Below are 19271 nucleotides of genomic sequence, written 5' to 3'. Positions count from 1 at the left end.
GTACTCGACTGGTCCAGGCTGTTGTGCCAGCCCACGGACGAGCAAGTCAGGGAAAACCCTTCACAGCAGCAGCACCTATGCACATACTGGGCATCCCTTCCGGGCTCCTTTTAGCTGACTGACACGCTTTACCTGGCTCCCGGAGTTTAACTCCTCGCTGAGGTGGGCACGATTAATCATCCCTGCGAAGGGAGTCTTGACGAGATGTAAAACGCTTGCCAGTGTAATCACTGGCAGAACTGGGATGCCCACGCGGGGCGGCGGGGCTGGAGCTCTTCACCAGCATGTGCAGGTAAAGAAAGCCCTTTCGAATGAGGCCCAGAGCCTGGGGCCCCTTGTTCTGTGGCGCGAGCACCGACCACCAGGTGGCGCTGTGGCGGCAGAAATAAGCAAGGCGGTGGCATCCTCCCCGATCCTAAATCAGAAATCCCTTGGCCCTGCTGTGTCCATATGCGTCGTGTTTAGAAAGTACGGCTGAGGGCTCTGACCATCCATGAAGTACAGGACTGGAGTAGAGGGTGTGCAGGAGGTTTTAAAGGAAACGATTCTTGGTGGTGTGGGGTTGGGGGATGCAAAAAGAGGTATTTTCATTATTTTGAAACTTGTCCCGTCAGAAGAGGTTGAGATGCACAGAATTATTGGTGAGTGCTTCAGTAGACTGCCCTCTCGTGCCATCAGGCCAGAAACACACCGTGAGGTGTTCCCCGGGCCCTTGAACAGGAACGGGAGTGGAGCGTGCCCCAGAGCGTCAGGGGGCCTGTCATTAAAATGGATGAGTAAGAGAAGCCGGGTCCTAAATTAATAAACATCCTCCTTTAATCATTTAACATGTCGAAATTGAAAAAAGTCTCAGCCCTCGGCTCCTTGAGCGATACACAGTTCTCCTCCCGTGTAGAGAGAAGCATTGGCGCTAAGACGCCCCTGCATTGGTCACGTTGAGTCAGAGCATAAACGATTCACCGCGTCCTGATTCTGGGCTTGTCCTGGGTATTGTTCCCGTGTTTCCTGGGTCGGACAGGATTCTGACCTCCTGCCTGCGTTGAGCTAATTTAGAGCCGTTTGCTGTATTATTCATTTCATTCATTTATTGTTGTTGTTGTTTTTTTTTTTCCCTTCCTCTCTTGGGTTATCCGGGGAATAACCATTTAGCAACTCAGCGCAAAAAGAGTCCCTTTTTGAGAAGCAAAAGCAAAGACAAAGACAAGTCTCCAACGGCCCATCCGACTCTCTCTAAACGCCTGCGGTTCTGGTCTTCCTCTGACATCCCATCCTCTCCTAACGAGCCTGTCCCTTTTTCAGAAATTGGGGATTTCTAATCCTTTTCCTTTATCATGTGTTTCATCATGCATCATCCTCCTTCATTTCTGAACTCCAAACAAACCAAAAAAAAAAAAAAAAAAAAAGTACCTAAAGGCCTGATGACCCCAGTGGACTCCTCCTCCTGATCCCAATTCCAAGCCAAGTTTAAAGTAGCCAGCGTGGATTCTGATTCCAAAAGAGAAGATGAGTTGTCACACCCTCTGGACCATTTCTGCAGCACAGCACAGTTGTAGGGAGCCTCGGGACATCCACACACAGGTCCGTGGGCCAGGATGTCCGTGCTGAGTAAGTCCGGCGGCCGTGTGCCGCCCCCCACGCTCGCACCCGCAGCCCTATGTCGCGCCCGTGTGTGAAGCAGAACTGGTCAGTTGTTGCTTTGCTTCCTAAAATAGACGGCCTCTGTCAAGTGAGATTTTTGTATTTTTTAATTTTTTTGAAGACTTGCTTCTAAGCAGCTGAATTTAAAGCTGCTGTCCTTTCCTCTTCCTCCATCAGAGCACTGAGTTGTGGCTTTTGCTGTCAAGGCCCTTTGTAGACGTGCTCTGGGTCCCAAAGGATTTATGGCTGTGTTCCAGCAGTTTGTATAATTGGATCGATGTTGCCAAGCCAGAGGTCAGCCCAGAATGAAGTTTTACGACCTCTTGGACCAGGATGTTAGACGGTCTCGGACAGAAAGCCCATCCACACGCCGCTCACGCCCCGAGCAGGGGTAACGCTGGTCGATAGAGGCCTTTAGCTACTGCGCTGTCTGCTGTCATGCCGTCTTCTGAGTTTTGCCACATCTTTGTGTCCACCTGTGTGGTTCACGTACATGTTTTGGCTTGAATTGACTCACTGTTATCACTTAAATTTATTTTAAATTCAAGGGAGAGATTGTTAGCAGTGCTGACAGTGAGAAACCAGTGTCACCACAAAAACAAAGTAACTGTACGGACAGATACATACCTATTAAGCCGTTGAAGACGGTTGATGTGGCATTGGCTTCCTGTCACACGCTTTGCCTCGGGGACTCTGGGCCCCCATGGCCCCAGTCCTCAGGGGCCCTGTCTCACCAGCATGCTGTCGGCCTCGTCCTGTTTCTCTGCCATCCGTGCTGTCTGCCCCCCTCCGCCTCCCCTCCACTCCTCATTTTAACTGCACCTGTTGGATGCTTGTCCCGACTCATTCCTCCAGACTTGAATCTTGCTTCTCATCAAGGGTATCTTCCAGAATCCAAATTTTGCCTTGGTTTCAAGTTGTACGATTTGGGCGTTGAAAACGTCCCAGGGAGTGCAGACCCCCGAGTGGCTGAAGGGCCGGCAGGATCAGCCCCGTAAGAGGTCATGGCGCCGGGTCCCAGCCTTGGGGTGCCTGGAGGGGGACTTTGTGTGAAAGAGTGCTGACCTCATGCTTTAGGCTCCGGCCGCACACGTACCTTCCATTGAGAGAGCCTGGCCCCATTCCTACTACTAGGCAGTGGGAGAGTTTTTTGTTTTCTTTTTTAATGTTTTTACAGAAAAAAAAAATTGTTTTAATGGGAGTATGTGTTCAGGGTAGATAATGTAGTGATTGCAGACAAGAACAAGAAATGGAAAAAGTCATCATACAGAGGTTCAGACTTCTTAAGTGGGTAAGCTGCTGAAAGGGTAAGCTGCTTTCTCAAATCCTAAATGAAACCAGTTGGCAGGATGCACGTCTGTCTGTCCATCCTGGACCTCCAGGACGTTGGCTGCAGGCCTGGCGAAACCCTGAGCAGACTTCATCAGGATCCTTTATAATCGGGCATCCGAGTTACACACGTGCCCACAGCTCATGTGGTGGCCTTCTGGCAACAGCTGGTTCCTCCTCCTGAGTCCTCCTGTCCCATCCTTTCAGGGTCCCCAGTCTGACCCATGCGTGGAGCCGGGGCCAGCCTCTCTGCTCCCACCCCCCCACCACAGGCCCATAGCCAGGGACCTCCTGTCAGCACTGCAGCCCAGCTTCTGTTCTTGTGATCCGTGCACACCCGGTGCCCCTGCTTCTGGGCCTCGGTGTGGCAGCCCAGCCTTACACAGGATTGTGCCACTCTGTTTCTCAGTGTCCTTCTCTGCCCCAGGCCCTGGGGACCTAAAACCAAAGCAAGGGTCCCCGCACAGAGGCAGCCTTGACCGCACGGATGCCTCCGCTGACCCAGCCGTGAAGCTCTGGCCCTCGGAGCTGAGCTCCCGGACCTATTCAACCTCAGCCATCACTACAACCCCTTCCAGCTCCACCTCCCTCTCCCGGCACCCAGGCCGCACCAAAGGTGAGTCACAGGTCCTTCCCGAAGACCCCAGGCTTGCAGAGACAGGTGGTCAGCAGGCCGCTGAGGCTGTAGACCTGCTTTGCCATCCCATAGACCCAGCTTCGGCCCATCAGCCATGTGGCTTGGGGCGGACAACCTCACCCACTAGCGGCCCAATCTTAAGCCGCTCTCACCACCCCCGTTCGGGAATTGGTGGCACCAGGTAGCTCCAGAAGGGACGTGAACCACAGTTTGGGCTAAAAGCAGGCAACGCCCTAACCCATGTTGGTAGGAGTTTGGAGGCTTATTCTCTGTGGAGGAGACATGACGTGTCTCTGAACCTGGAGGTGGCTTGTGGGAGCGGGAAGCAGGGCTCCTTCGCTGAGAACAAGGGGATCCGGGGAAGGGTTTACACAGCCAGCCACTCCCAGGGGCCAGCAGCCGTGCCTGGTCGCACCTTCAGACATGAGGTTCAAGTGTTCTTCAATCGATCTGATAAGCCTGAGGAATTCCCCACAGAACAGCTCAGTCAGATCTTGTCAAGTGAAGCCTCTGAAAGTTCAGGGACTCCCTGGACATCCAACAGCAGTGACCCAAACGAGTGTGGGACCACAGAGTCACCCGACATGCAGCACAGAAATGGCCACTGTGCAGTGTCTGTTGTTGGCATAAGGGAGAGCAGTGAAGGGAAGGGCACTTGGAAATCTAAAATATGCGAACAGAAAGGAAGATCAAGCCTCAGACTAAAAAAGACATCCCTCGTGTAACTAGAGACATGAGCGTATCCGAAGCCACAGCTGGTGGAGCCAGGAGGGGTGCCTCTCGGGTGTCGGGAGTCAGAACTGGGAAGGCGATTGCATTTCATCATTGCACCCCCCAACTCGACTCCTGAAACCCGACTGCGCAGAGTCTTGTTTTGACAGGTAGAGTGCCAGGGTCTCCGCCCTCGGGGTGCCCCTGGGAAGAGAAGAGGAGCAAGCACAGGGCGGCCACACGCAGGCCTACTCTGCTCCCAGCTTGACCCTGGAAGCAGCAAGTCGCTCGCTGCTGGGGGTCAGGGGAATGGGGCCATGTAGCATCTGGGACGGACAGTCGGCCTTTCCCCTCCCCCTTCTCTCTGGGCTTGGGGTACAGAAGCTCTGTCTGGTCTCTGGGTGGGGGCTGGGACTCCCATCTCCCCCTGGACTTTAGTGGCCCATGTGGCTCAAGGACCAGCCCTTCAGACTAACCCACGGACTGTGTCAGCCTAGGTCCTGTTCCTAAACCAGAGTCTGAGCCTAGAAACACCTCTGGCTGTTCCTACACCTACAGAGCTCATGGGAAAGTCAGTCACCGCTGCAGACCCTGCCGTGGCCACACGATTTCCCAGCAGCCCATTCTCACACTCCCACGTTCACGTCCAGGGGGCACATAGCCAGCTTCAGTGGAAGGAAACTCCCTTAGAATCAGCTGTTTTTTAAGTCATTCTGGTTTCTTTGAGAGCAGAATGTAACAGGATCTGGGCCCTGTGGAGTTGCCTTTGCTTCTAGGCCTTTCCTTAAAGGAAGAGAGATATATATTACTGGTTTGTGTCAGTTTCCAATACAGATTTAACATTCCAGGATTTCACATTTGCATGTCCTTTGTCTGTCTCCTGAAACATTTTTTCCCCTGAAAATATGCAATAATGGTTTATTTTTTTTTTTAAGATTTTATTTATTCATTTGACAGACAGAGATCACAAATAGGCAGAGAGGCAGGCAGAGAGAGAGGGGAAGCAGGCTCCCCGCTGAGCAGAGAGTCCGATGCGGAGCTCGATCCCAGGACGCTGAGATCATGACCTGAGCCAAAGGCAGAGGCTTTAACCCACTGAACCACCCAGGCGCGCCTGCAATAATGGTTTAAAAAGTAATCCTAGTCACCATAAATTCAGCAAGCAATGTTTTCTTTGTAGTTCTTTTTAGTCCTTGGATTGTATCTCACTAAGGATGCTCTCACAGAGTTTTACATTAAAAAAAATTCACTGCAGATCAGTGTTTCTCTCTGATAACATTAACAGCTTGACACAGTAAGCTTTGTTCCTGTTTTTAGTTTTAGACTTTTTTCTCTGTAAATTAAATCCTATGTGTTTTAATGTGTAAAATAACCAAACCAAAAATATTCGAAAACCTGAATTACATGAAAAGGTATACTCGGTGCCCCCCTCCCCCTTGGTCCCCACAACTCCATTCCCAAAAACACCCTCTGGATAAGCTTTTTTCTTAGTCCCTTGTTTATACTCCCGGTATTTCTTTCTGTAAAAATAAACCAAAATAGGGGCACCTGGGTGACTCAGTAGGTTAAGCATCTGACTCTTAATCTCAGCTCAGGTCTTGATCTCAGAGTCATGAGTTCAAGCCCCACGTTGGGTTCCACATTGGGTGTGGAGGCTACTCAAAAGCAAAACCATGATAAATAAATAAACAAAATCTACACACCTTGATTTTGTTTTCCCCCAGGAGTATATCGTGGAGATCTTCCTTAGTCTTTTTCTAGCTCCATACTAATGAAAATGCCCACATCTCGATCCTTTCAACCACCCCACCCATAGAGTTGATTCTAGAAGCAGGATTGTCTCGTCAAAGGACAAATAAAAATGTACTTTTCCTAAATAAGAGTCTGTAGTTGTTCAGAGTGTTCCAGAAAACCCTATCTTAACCAGTGATCTTACTTCCACCATAGGCTATAATTCAGATGACAGCCTCTGTGACCCATCCCTGGAGCTGGAGTTCAACCACAGGCCGTACGGTGAGTGCTCAGTGCCTCGCGCCCTTGGGCCCGGCGTCTCAGACTGGGTTTCATCAGCAGCGCTTTACTTTTGAGCTCAGTCCCATGTGGAAAACAGGTAGACGTGATGTTGTTGCGTTGAATGGGAATACAGAGGGCCACAGTTTCTCCAGGCTCCTTTCCACCCTCCCCAGGGGCCTGGGCATGTGAGTTCTGCTTCCATACCTCCCATGACAGGGAACTCACCACCTTAAGAGTAGCCCACTTCCACAGGTTCCAACTCCCCTTGCTTGAAAATGCCCCTGAGATTTGCTAGGACTTTCTGCTGACCCCACTGGGAGCACTGGCAGCAGGGAGGCCTCTCATTATTCTCACTTGGATTTTGTCTAGAATAGCTCTGAGATGTGTGTGGTCTTAGAAATTGTTAGAAGCATTCGGCCATTTGACTTAGCTATGTTGTAAGTTTCTGCAGAAGGGAAACAGTGAATTATATACCAGCCTTCTCACAAATTAAAAGCTGCTTTACGGGGCGCCTGGGTGGCTCAGTGGGTTAGGCTGCTGCCTTCGGCTCGGGTCATGATCCCAGGGTCCTGGGATCGAGTCTACATCGGGCTCTCTGCTCGGCAGGGGGCCTGCTTCTTCCTCTCTCTTTTTCAGCCTGCCTCTCTGCCTACTTGTGATCTCTGTCTGTCAAATAAATAAATAAAATCTTAAAAAAAAAAAAAAGCTGCTTTACGTTTTAATGATTTTTGAAAAACAAAAATCGTAGTAGGGTGGGAAAATAATTCTTTAAAAAAAAAACAAACCCTCAGAACTCACTGTGAGTTCTGTTTTTGTTTTGTTTTGTTTTTTTAAAGATTTTATTTATTTGACAGGGAGCACAAGTAGGCAGAGAGGCAGGCAGAGAGAGAAGGGGAAGCGGGCTCCCCACTGAGCAGAGAGAGTGATGCAGGGCTCTATCCAAGGACCCTGAGATCATGAACTGAGCCAAAGGCAGAGGCTTAACCCAGTGAGCCACGCAGGCCTCCCTCCTACCCTAGTCATTATCTTGAACCTTCTGTGATGCTGGTGTTGGATAGATACAGACACCACACTTGGCGTGAGAAAATACAGGCTCTGTGGCAGAACAGTTTAATGCACGGGCCCTGTGTCTTCACACCGAGGGGCGGGGAGCACACCCGGGGGTTCTGTTCCCCGTGATCTGTTAAGGCACCCTGATGAGCCAGATTGGTACTCCAAAAGCTGACCCCTGAGGGGTTTTCTTCCTAGGTACTCTGATTCCTTGAGCTTTTCTTAGCAGGAAAAAGAAGGAAAAGCAAAAGTGCTTTGGGAGTTAGGGGACTCCTGGTAGCCCAGTCAGTTAAGGGTCTGCCTTTGGTTAAGGGTCAGGTCATGACCTCAGGATCTGAGAATCGAGTCCTGCATTGGGTTGAGCAGGGAGCCTGCTTCTCCCGTGGCTTCCCTCCCACCATGCTCTTCGCACCCCTTCTCTCTCAAATCTTTAAAAAGAGAAAAAAAAAAAGTGCTTTGGGTCCTATTGATTTGTATCACCCTTTTCTCTTAATGAAACTTCATTCTTTTTAAAAGAGAGATGTGCATTTTTTATGTCTTTGTTTCCCCTCCCAGAGAGGAGACTTACTCTGCTTTTACGCTTTTCATGAAAACTTAAGTATTTTTTGGCGCCTCCCCAAACCCCATTTGCTAATAGGAGTTTTCCAGATGCCTGCTCTTTGCAGAGTGCATCGGCACTTGGGAACCCAGCGCCCTGTAGACTCAGTCAGGAGAGTGTCCTTGGGGCATGGGGAGCAGAGCATCTCCCATGTTGGCCTGTGTCCAGGTCTCTGTGTAGTTCGACCCAACACCTGCTGTGTGCTGAGGGGATGCAGGGATGATGAAAGTGTAGTCCCTGTCCCCCAGGGGTTCCTGGTCCCACAGGACGGATGCTGGTGCAAGGCTCCTGGAAGAGCAGACCAGGAGAAGCAGGTCTGCTGGCCTTGAAGGGGCAGCTGCCCTTTGCAGGGGTAGAGCCGCCCCTCCTGCTGGCTCAGCCTATGACCTGAGAGCATGGGGCACACGCCGGCAGCAGCCACAAGGGCTGGTTTCTCTGGCCCTTGTCCCTGTACAGGTCGATCTTCCCCTCACAGGTAGATGTGTATTTGAGATGGGGAAGCAAGGAGCTGAGGGACCACGAATGACCAGGGAAAGCCAGCTCTCCCCCACCCCAGTTCCCCGCACCGGCCCCTGCAGCTCACCGGAGTGAAGGTGCCCATGTGCAGACACACACCCCCTTGTGCACATGTGCATGTGTGCGGCCCACGGATGCCTGGCTCCCACTCTCCCCAGATCTCACCGGTTCCAGAAAGCTCTGTGCCGTCTTGGGAGTGAGTCCTCCCACCTCAGCTCTTGGCTCACCCCGAGCCTCCCTTCTCTCCAGTCTTGCAGTGCCAGAGTCTTGCAGTACCGGAGTGCCGTTTGCGGTGCCAGAGTCCCTAGCGCTAGAGCTAATAAAAACAAAGCTAGTGGTCGTTTCTGGATCGCCTGTGGGATCCAGGCGATCTATGCCTCACACCCACGTTGGTGAAGCTCGATCCCCTGAAGGGAGAACACAGAGAACCCCAGAGTCCATCCTTCCCGAGGACATTGCCTTAACTTCAGTGTTACAGCGGCTTTGTTACGCAGCTTTTCTCGGATTAGATGGTTCGGCGTGGGGCCCACCTGTCCCTGGCCATTCAGGCTGAGTGTCCCTTCCTTCCAGTGTCCCGGCCAGACAGCTTGGAGAGCAGTCGGAACACATCCAGCGAGAGCTCGCCTCTTAACCTGAAAGGTAGGTCAGCCTTGGCTTCCGTGCACTTCTCGTTGTATTTGGGTCTTTGGTTCTGGGCTCATCTATTTTTATACTTCAAGCAAACACACAGGCTTCTCTGCTGCCTCACGCGTTTGCACGTATGGTCCACATCATGCGGGTTGAGGCCCAGACCTGGGTGTCTGAGTGAATCCCTTTACCCCCGCCCAGCCCCAGGGCGCCCGGGCCCAGCACCCCTGCTCTGAATCCAAGCTACTTCATCTGTAGAGTGGGGCTGCCATTAGGACCAGGAGTCTGAGGTGGCCAGAGAGCACCGCTGCAGCATTTTGATTCTTTCCATGTTTTAACCGCTATAGTGCACAGTATTGTCTGTCTTAACGAACACTTCTGTGCATTTGAAAAGGACGTGTATGTTGTCCAAGACTAGAAGCTTTTCAAAGATTTTTTTTCTCTTAGCATGCACCTGACCCGTGGAAGACACTAGCATGTAGCAGGCCTAAATAACCCTTCAGCGAACGGATGACACATGACGAGCGTGGGGCCTCACAGTGATGAATGTTAGATAGTCACTTAAACTTCACCAGGAGCTCTCCACTTTTACCTCAAGTAACTTTATTTTTAAATGCCAGACCGAGACATGCGAAACCTCCTATGCTGTTGGTGGGAAGGCAAGCTGGTGCAGCCACCCTGGAAAATAGTACAGGGGTTCCTCAGAAAGTTAAAAATAGAGCTACCCTATGACCCAGGAGTTGCATTACTAGGGATTTACCTCAAACATATAAAGGTCATGATCCGAAGGGGCACCTGCACCCTAACGTGCATAGCAGCGATGTCTACAATAACCACACTATGGGAAGAGCCCAGATGTCCATCAACAGATGATGTGGTGGAGATAGACAAGGGAATATTACTCAGTCATCAAAACAAATAATTTTGCCATTAACAATGACGTGGCTAGAACTAGAGGGTATTATGCTAGGTAAAATAAGTCAATCAGAGAAAGATAATTATATGATTTTACTCAATATGTGGAATTTAAGAAAAAAAAACAAGAACATAGGGGAAGGGAGGGAAAAATAAAACAAGATAAACTCAGAGAGGGAGACAAACCATAGGAGACTGTTAACCATAGGAAACAAACTGAGGGTTGCTGGAGGGGAGGGGTTGGGGGGATGGGTTAACTGGGTGATGGGCATTAAGGAGGGCACGTGATAGAATGAGCCCTGGGTGTTACATACAACTATGAATCACAGACCTCTATCTCTGAAACGAATAACATACTATATGTTAATTGAATTTAAATAAAAATAACAAATGCCCGACTGAAATTCTGAAACTCTCAAAAAAAAAAAATTTTTTTTTTTTTTAAGTGGGCTTAATATGAGCCTTGAACTCACAGCCCTGAGATCACGACCTGAGCTGAGGTTGAGATCAAGAGTCAGACACTTAACCCATCCAGCCACCCAGGCGCCCCTCTCCTAAATGTTCTTACTCTAGAAACCCCAGCCTGGGAGAAGTGAGTCCGGCTTCTCCGCCAGGATTCTCTCTGTTTTGGGTAAACCCAACGCAGTCCAGAACCCCCCCAGAGGCAGGCAAGAGAGGGGAGGGAGACTCAGGTGTGTGCCTCTCTACCGCCCCATCACCACCCAGGTTCCTCCGACCAGCTCCACGGGAGGTCCGAGAGCTTCAGCAGCGAAGACCTGATCCCCAGCAGGGACACGGCTGCTTTGCCACGGGATGCCAGCACCCCAGGACGCACCGCCCTGGGCCGCCATGAGTACCCCCCGCCCTGGAACGGGCCTCTCCCCCAGGACGGCGTCCAGAAGAGAGGCACTGCACAGCCCCACGCGGGGGGACGGCCCTGCTCTCCCTCGCCGAGCAGTGAGATGGTCACGCTGGAGGAGTTTCTGGAGGAGAGCAACCGGAGCTCCCCGACCCCTGTGAGTGGCCCAGGGCTGGGACACGGCGTGCCTCTCTTCCCCCGCCCTCTCCCGAGTCGGGACCCGGGGCAGAGGCATAGAAGGGGCCGGGGCAGGGGTGCCGTGGCCTCGGTGCAGAGCTGGCGCGGGTGGAGAAGGATACCCAGCAGCCGGCAGGCCACACGCACTGGCTCCCAGCCCCGGACCCCAGGGGCCGTTGGCCCCATCTGTGGAGTGAGGCGACAGGAGTTCTTTGTCAGCACGGAGGGCAGGGATGGGGTGTGCCCCCCCCAAACCAGGAGCTTCTTTTAAGATAAGGCCAGCCCCCGACTTGGCAGAGGGAGGATCTCACAGTAAATTTTGTGATGAAGCTCTGAATTACCCACTCGCCCTAAGCCTTCACCAGCAGAGGTCAGCAGGCTGTTTCTGGAAAGGGTCTGGAGAGTAAATGTCTTGGGCATTCCCAGCCGAACAATCTCTACAACCGCTCGGCTCTGCTGTTGCGGTGAGAACACAGACGGAGCCCATCTCTCAGCGAACCGGCACCGCTGTGGGCCCACAAAACTTTACTCACAGACGTTGACATTTGGATTTTGTGTCATTTTCATGGGTCATGTAAGGCTGGGTGTTTTGTGGGGGGGGTTGGGGGTTTGGGGGTTTTTTTGGCGGGGGCGGGGAAGTTTTTTGTTTTTTTTTTTTTTTGACAGAGAGAGGGAGACAGTGAGAGAGGAAACTCCAGCAGGGGGAGTGGGAGAGGGTTTCCTGCCAAGCAGGGAGCCCAACTCAGGGTTCGATCCCAGGACCCTGTAGTCATGACCTGAGCCAAGGGCAGATACTGAAGGACTGAGCCACCCAGGCGCCCCCCATGGCTGTCCTTTTTAAAAAAAATGTTTCCATCATTTAAAAACATAAAAGCTCTTCTTAGCTCATGGGCCATGAAGAACTTGTGGCAAACACATTGAGCCACACAGCTGGAGTCTGCTGGCTTGTGTTCTATGGCTCTGACCCCCGGATATCCTGTGCATGAGGGTCCCCAACTTCTGTTCCCTCTTCAGGGCCTCAGTTCATCTTTTCTGAAGTGACAGGCACGTGTTTTGCACTCTGCCTGACTTCAGTCATGAGAGCAGCTGCGTAACTGGACACATGAACATGCTGTCTTGCAGTTGAGCTCTTTTAAGGATTTTTTAATGCTTCCCGGATTCCGTCTCATTCTCCTTCGACCACTGAACTTTCCTTAGCTGCACGGTAAGCTCTGTGAGCCCCGTCAGCAGGCCGTGGGGGAACACACTCTCGTTCAGTAGCTTTTTTTTTTTTTTTTTTAAGATTTTATTTATCAGAGGGGGGGGGAGAGAGCAAGCACAGGCAGACAGAATGGCAGGCAGAGGCAGAGGGAGAAGCAGGCTCCCTGCCGAGCAAGGAGCCCGATGTGGGACTCGATCCCAGGATGCTGGGATCATGACCTGAGCCGAAGGCAGCTGCTTAACCAACTGAACCACCCAGGCGTCCCTCGTTCAGTAGCTGTTTGCTGAACACCTACCGTATGTGACGCAGTGTGCCTAGTGCCTGCTTTCGAAAGCCAGAGCAAGCCAGTGAATGACAAGTAGCACACTTGCTAGTGCGGTCTTGTGGTTAGCCCTGAAAGGACATGGAAAACGTGGTCCGTGCGCTCCCTCCCTTGATATTTCCATCTGGCAACCACTTATCTATGTGCTGGGAGTTGGAGAAACCAGACAAAAGCCCTGCTTCTTTCAGGAAGTTTAGGGTCTTCTCAGTGGTTCCCATATTCACCTGGTGGCCTTGCCAGGACACAGGCTGCCCCTGGAGCTTCGGGCTCCGTGGGTCTGAGCTGGGGCTCCCAGAGAATCTGCAGCTGTTGTGGCTTCCTGGATGAGGCTCTGGCTCTCAGCATGTGTCCAGGCATCTCACACCGAGGAGCCCCGATCTGGTGGAATAAGTGGAAACAGTCCAGAAAGCAGGGCTACCTGCACTTGGGAGACTTTCCTTCTCCACTCATTTCTGACTTTGTGTCTGTCACAGTGAGTTTGCTTTCCCTTTGCAGATTTTCGGGGAGAGGGACAGTTCTGTGCAAAGTAACAGGGCCCAACCTGTTCAGCACGGACCTGTCCCTCGCACTGCTCCTCACTCACACTCCATCTTGTCACCTGTCTCTTTACAGCCTAAACAAGCCCGAAGTAACCTTGCATGGTGGCAGCTCATGTTGGGAGCTGCCATATGGCCCTGGAGAGTCACACTTACCTCTCTGCCTGCCCAGGATGCGGACCCCCTGCCAACCCCATGCACCTGACCCCTCTCCCGGCCCCCTACCCGCCCAAGGAAGTCACAGCCTGCCCCACCCGGGCCTCCACTCCCTGGATATTGATGATGCCAAGAGGCGGGTGTCTCAAAATGGGCTCCTGGGTGGCCAGAGGGGGTGGCCCCCTGAGGGTGCATATGGAGAATTAAAAATGTGCCACAGGGACCCAGGTGGCGCCGTCAGCCGTTGCAGTCAGACGTCACGATGCAGCGGGAGGCGTTCATCCCTGGTCTGCTCTCTAGATGTGGGTCCTGTGGCAACGCTGAGGCTTCAGCTTCCTCACCTGCTAAAGATTGTTTTAGTCCAACTTAAACAACCTTGCAAGGTTGCTTTGACAATGAAGGGAGGGTTTGGTTTCTTGGTGATTACACCCATAGTTCTTAGCACAGAGCCTGGCACTCGAGAAAGGGTTCCCATCAGTGTTAACAATAGAAGGTCTTAACACACACTCCACCAAAATCTGTCGCCTCGCCGAGCCTCAGATAGCAGAGTGTGCCTCGGTCAAGTTGAGCATCCAGATGTTTCTAGGGGCCAGGAGCTGTTGGCGGGTGTGGGTGGCTTCTGAGCTTGGCTCTCCCCACCCCCACCTGCCAAGTGAATGTACTTCCTTTCCTGGGTTTTTGGGAATCCGTCAGCCTAAGGAGGAACCTCTGCTTGGCTCCTCCAGGCTCCGAAGTCCTGACAGGAGGCTGAAGTTACCGAGTGGCGTCCTAGACCCTGGCCTCTGGTGACTCTGTGTACCTGCAGGGTGGTGGAAAGGACACAAGTTCACCAGCCAGGGGAAGCCCAGCCCTTGAGGGGAGCAGGCTGGTGGGCTGCGCCATGCCCTGCCCTCGGTTCCCCCCAGGCAGCCCCAAGGTCCTGGGCTCCCACTCACCCCCGCCGTGCCTGCCTCTCACGGGGCAGTGGTCTGAGCGGCAGTGAGGTTCTGGCTTTTCAAGAGCCGCGCTTGCTCCCTTTCCTCAGTGGCCCCAGACAAAGCCCTTGGGGTGTGTCTGAGTGTGGTGGGCTGACTACAGCACTACAGGTCGGCTTGTTCCCCCTGCCCTGCCTGGTAGGACAGCAAGAACGGATGGGGACGGTTGGCTGTGGTCGGGCTTTCAGTCCCGACCTTTCCATAGCGTGGATGAGCTTCGCAGGAAGTCTGCTCCTGTCTGATGTGTGTGCTTGTTTGTGAAGTTAGGGGGCTGCCCCAGTGATGTCCACGGTTCTCGCCCTGGTGAGCCATGTATAGCCCCCAAAGCCTGACCAGGGGTGGTGTGGCAACATTAGACCTCGAAGAGGCCAAGCAGGAGCCAAAAAACCTTCGCCCTGGCCACCTGCACTGCCCAGCGGACATCCTGGGGTGGAGGCTGGGGGGAGGGCCATCCCAGCACCGGCCTGGCCCTTGTGGCCACCCCTCATTTCTTCCTTTCCTCCCTGTAGGATGCTCCCAGTTGCCGGGATGACCTGCTGAGTGACTACTTCAGGAAGGCCAGCGACCTCCCAGCCACTGGAGGCCAGCCAGGACCACCTACCAGGAAAGAAGGGGCCAAGATGCCCACCAACTTTGTGGCGCCCACCATCAAGATGGCCATCAGCACCTCTGAGGGGAAGCTCCCGAAGCCCGGGCAGTATGTGAAACCAAGCTTCAGAGCTGCTGAGGCTGAGGCCCTGCCCAGTGGCCCCCCGAGGCAGGTCCAGCCTCCCCAGAGCCTGTCTCTGGGCAGACCCCGGCAGGCCGCCATGCCCCCGACATCCCACACGCCTGCCAGCCGGAGCGCATCTCTGAGCCGGGCTTTCAGCCTCGCCTCTGCCGACCTTCTCCGGGCCAGCGGGCCAGAGGCTTGCAAACAGGAAGCCCCTCAGAAGCTGGGGGGTCCTGACAGCTCAGGGGGCAGAGAAACGGGCAGCCATGTCCTACAAAGCCCCACACCCTCCAGCTCCCACAGCCTGGCCCGGGAGCGGACCCCACTTGTAGGAAAGACTGGCGGCTCTGGTCAGGGCCCAGGCCCCCGCAGCCGGCCCCCGGATGTGAGACGTTTCTCACTGGCTCCCCCAAAGGAGGAGAGGCTGGCCCCCCTGCAGCAGTCCGCCACAGCCCCGGCCATCGCTGCTGGAGCCGGAGGTTCCTGCAGTGGCAGCAGCAGCTCCCAGACCCAGCACTTCCCCCCCGCCGCAGCCCAAGCCACCAGGACCAAATCCCAGACGCCCCCCCACGCGGCAGAGGTGGCCACTGTCGCCCCTGTCCGGGGGCCACTCAGCTTCTCCGAGGGTGATGGGGTCCCAAGGCAAGGCCACAGTGAGGGGCTCCCCACCAAGAGCCCGGGGAGGTCTCCTGACCTGGCTCCCCACCCCAGCCGGGCCTCCGAGGACTTCAGCCGCGGGAGCAGCTTGAAGAGCACGCCAGCGTCCCCCGAGCCTGGTGGGGACCCGCAGACGGTGTGGTATGAGTATGGCTGCGTGTGACTCATCTGGGCCAGCGGCTTCTGAACCTTCCAGCGACTGACTCACCTTCTAATTATGATGGCCTTTTCTTCTGTCTGCCTGTGGTGCCGGGAAGGGGTTTAGAATGCGGACCCGGGTTCCTGGGCGTCTCTCCCTCTTGTTCTGTTAATGAAAACACTGTGCCAAGCCCTGAGAGGATTACACTCCCATATGCGTGCGTGTGTGTGTGTGTGTGTGTGTGTGTCTTCTGTATGTGTAGCCTCCAGCAAGCGCTGTCTTTTGAACAAATCCACTTCAGCATGGGGACAGTCAGAATACAGTGACACAACTAACCCCAGAGTAGACACTACTTGAGTGCGTCCTGGCAGAACACTCATTTACAACTCGTCGACCTCTCTTAAGGCACTTGTGTTTGTGTGTGTGCAAACACACATTCCCATGGCCAAGCCCTAGTGGTTCTGGAAACTCCCATGTCCTCTTCCTAAAAGCCATTTGATCCTAGGAGAAGTCCAGACAGGCCAAACTACAAAGAGCTTGAGGACCTCGGGGAGACACCAGAATTAGGATTGCTGCTGAAACCCAGGAGTGCGGCCACACCATTTCCTGGGGTCCCAAGCAGTTCCATCTTACCCCAGGGCAGGTGGCCTCGGGCTTGGCCCACCGACCCGCATTGGGCTCCTGGGCTCCGTACGGTGGGCTCTGGGGGCCCCGCGGAGACCTGCCTTCCCTGGCTCTCTCTTGAAACACTGGATCTTCTGGGGCTAGGGACCGCGGCAGAGAGGAGCGTCCGTCTCGGCCCCCTCCCAGCAAGCGGGCGTCGTGTCCGGAGGGGAAGCATGTGCAGGAGTGGGTCGTAGGCCTGCTTGGTAATGTGGCTGCCGCCTCTCTCCTTCCCGTCTCAGATGAGAGACTGATTTATTATTTCTGAATAATTTCTTGTGGTAGAAACCAAATTTCTTTTAATATATTATATATGTACACACTCCTGTGAAATATATATTCTTCGAGGGGGATCTATTTATGTTCCATTGGGAGTCTGTCTCTTCTCTCAGGAATCTTACCTGCTGCTTTGTGTATTTGGTCAGATTCCTGACAAACGTTTTCTGTTTAGTAAAGGTGCTCTTTCTGGGATGTACTAAACCTGGTGATTTTATTTTTAAGGTATTTTTTTTCTTTTGATTTAATATACTGAGAAAAAAATGGGACTGTTAACAAGACCAGTTGTAGGAGTGCTTTGGGTTGTGTACTAAATAGCCATTCATTCTGGAACACGAGGACAGGTTGATAATAAAACGGAACGGCAGAGACTCGAGTCCTGGTTTTTCTCACTGGGGGGGCTGGTGGCATTGGACGGGCCATGGTGGCCAGGGGGATCTCGGGGTCTCCGGGCACTCCGGGCGCCCGTCTTCACCCCAGAGAACCTTCCCGGCCGCCGGAACCCACAGCTCCCTTTGCCTCCAGGTCACAGAACACAAAAGAGCAAGGTTTTCGGGCTCCCTCTGCAACGGCTTTTTCCCAGACTCACATTTATTTTCAGCTGGGAAGAGCTGGATCCCATTTTGGTGTGGGATTCATCTTGTGACAGAAGTTCAGCTTCGGCCGGTCCTTTGGGTTTTCCTGAGGCTACTCAACTCGGAAGGGTCGGATCTGGAATTTAGATCTCCAGGGCCTCGGTTTGGATGCTGAAGTCAGATGGAGAGAAGGAGACTGGCAGAGACCTGCCCACACATAAGATCTTTCAAATTGTTCTGTCTAGCGGCTTCTTCAGTGTCTCCTTCCTCTGTCCCTGGACTGTGAAAGTCCCCTCTTCCCTCCCCTTCCACCTATCCCTTCTGGAGCTCTGCACTCTGTGGCCCGAGACCACTTAGGGAGAGCTGCCGCCTGCAAGCTTGGGCCCAACTGGGCAGCGGCCTCCTCCTGTGGGGCCTCAGTGGGATTTGACGCGTGGCCTGTTCCTCCTCGAACTTAGCCTGTGAATCTCTGCCCTCCGGAACGTCTCTTCAGTGCTCACACTTGCCAGCCCCTCATTCATTCACTCTCTCTCCACAGACTCACTGAAAGCTAAGGAGTAGAACATTAGCCATCAAAAAATGAAATCTTGGGGCGTCTCGGCGGCTCAGTGAAGCATCTGCCTTCGACTCAGGGTCCTGGGATGGAGTTCCTTATCAGGCTCCTTGTTCGGCAGAGAGCCTGCTTCTCCCTCAGTGTGTCCTACCCCCTGCTTGTGCTTGCTCTCTCTGACAAATAAAATCTAAAAACAAACAAAAAACTTGCCATTTGCAACGACATGGATGGAACTAGAGGGTATTATGCTAAGCAAAATAAGTCCGAGAAGGACAAGTACATGATTTCACTCATGTGGGATTTAAGAAACAGAATAGGAGCAGAGAGGAAGGGAGGGAACAATAAAACAACGAAATCAGAGGGAGACAAACGGTAAGAGACTCCTAACCATCGCAAACAAACAGGGTTGCTGGAGGGAAGGGGGTGGGGGGATGGGGTAACTGAGTAATTGGGTAACTGGGCATTAAGGAGGGCACGTGATGGAATGAGCACTAGGGGTTATGTGCAGCTGACGAACCCCTGGAACTCCACCTCTGAAACTAATACACTATGTTAATTAATTGAATGTAAATAAAACTAAAAACAACAAAAAAAGCTCAAGTGCTAGGTCCTAGAGGCTTCCCCTTCCACGCACCCCCAGGGCTAGCTAGCCAAGTGTTGACCAGTCCTGACCTTGAGGCCTGAGGTCACACCTGCTGTACGATTCCCGCCTGCTGAGCCTGCAGGCCTCAACTCCTCCGCTTGGCCACCCCTGCCCCCACCCCTCTGGCTCCTCTAGCTCATCCAGGGGCAAACTGTCCTGCAGTCACAAAAACCAGAAGCCCAGGACGAAGGCTTGGCCCTTGTCTCCGCACCCCACATATTCTAGGCCACATCCTGGCCTGAGGATGGGTCTGGAATCTGTACCCCCGCCTTTATCTTAGCCAGCTGTTCTCATCCCAGGTCGCACACACACCTGGCCTTGGGTGTTGGCCGAAGCTGCCTGCCTTGGATGACTTAGTCCTCATGGAATTCACCCCAGGTGACCTTTTGAACCATCCCCCCTCTGCCTACCTCCACACTAACCACACCCATCCCTTTGTGGCCTGGGTCCTCTGCATGGCTCACTTTGAGGTGCACCCAGCCCTCTTATCACTCCCTCCTCTCACCCCAGACAAGCTCATACACATCCACAATTTTAATTACAATCTGTTCCCAGAAGGCTCCAGACATCTCCAGCCCCAGCCTCTCCTTGGAACCTCCAGACCTGACCTGCGTTTCCAGCTTGGATGTCCAGAAGACACCGCCAACTCAGAACGCTCAACATGGAAGTCACCATCCTCCCCCACCAAAGCTTCTCTTATGTTCCCCATCTTGTCCTATCTGTCTCCTTACATCTAGACAATATCCAATATTCCCTTCCCTCTTCCCCGTGTCCTATCCATGACTTCATCAGCG

At 53.2% G+C, this 19271-nt stretch overlaps 1 protein-coding gene across 4 annotated transcripts in view; it reads left to right on the top strand.

Moving 5' to 3' along the window:
- CCDC88C (coiled-coil domain containing 88C) overlaps positions 1–17075 on the top strand; it is a 124249-nt gene extending 107174 nt beyond the window's left edge. For 2 of the 4 annotated variants that reach the window (XM_082733946.1, XM_082733945.1), the window contains 5 exons: positions 3395–3583; positions 6263–6328; positions 9063–9131; positions 10761–11050; positions 14769–17075. In XM_082733946.1, the coding sequence (XP_082590072.1) occupies positions 3395–3583; positions 6263–6328; positions 9063–9131; positions 10761–11050; positions 14769–15791 (1637 nt within the window). In that variant the 3' untranslated portion in view covers positions 15792–17075. Of the gene's footprint in view, positions 1–1149; positions 1413–3394; positions 3584–6262; positions 6329–8986; positions 9132–10760; positions 11051–14768 lie in introns of those variants that run through there. The other 2 variants (XR_014312571.1, XM_082733947.1) reach the window with 2 other exon arrangements.
- The last annotated feature ends 2196 nt before the right edge of the window (positions 17076–19271 follow it).

Source organism: Mustela nivalis (assembly GCF_964662115.1).
Source record: "Mustela nivalis genome assembly, chromosome: 6".
In the NCBI taxonomy this organism is placed as follows: Eukaryota; Metazoa; Chordata; class Mammalia; order Carnivora; family Mustelidae; genus Mustela; species Mustela nivalis.
This window is presented reverse-complemented; position numbering and strand designations above follow the sequence as displayed.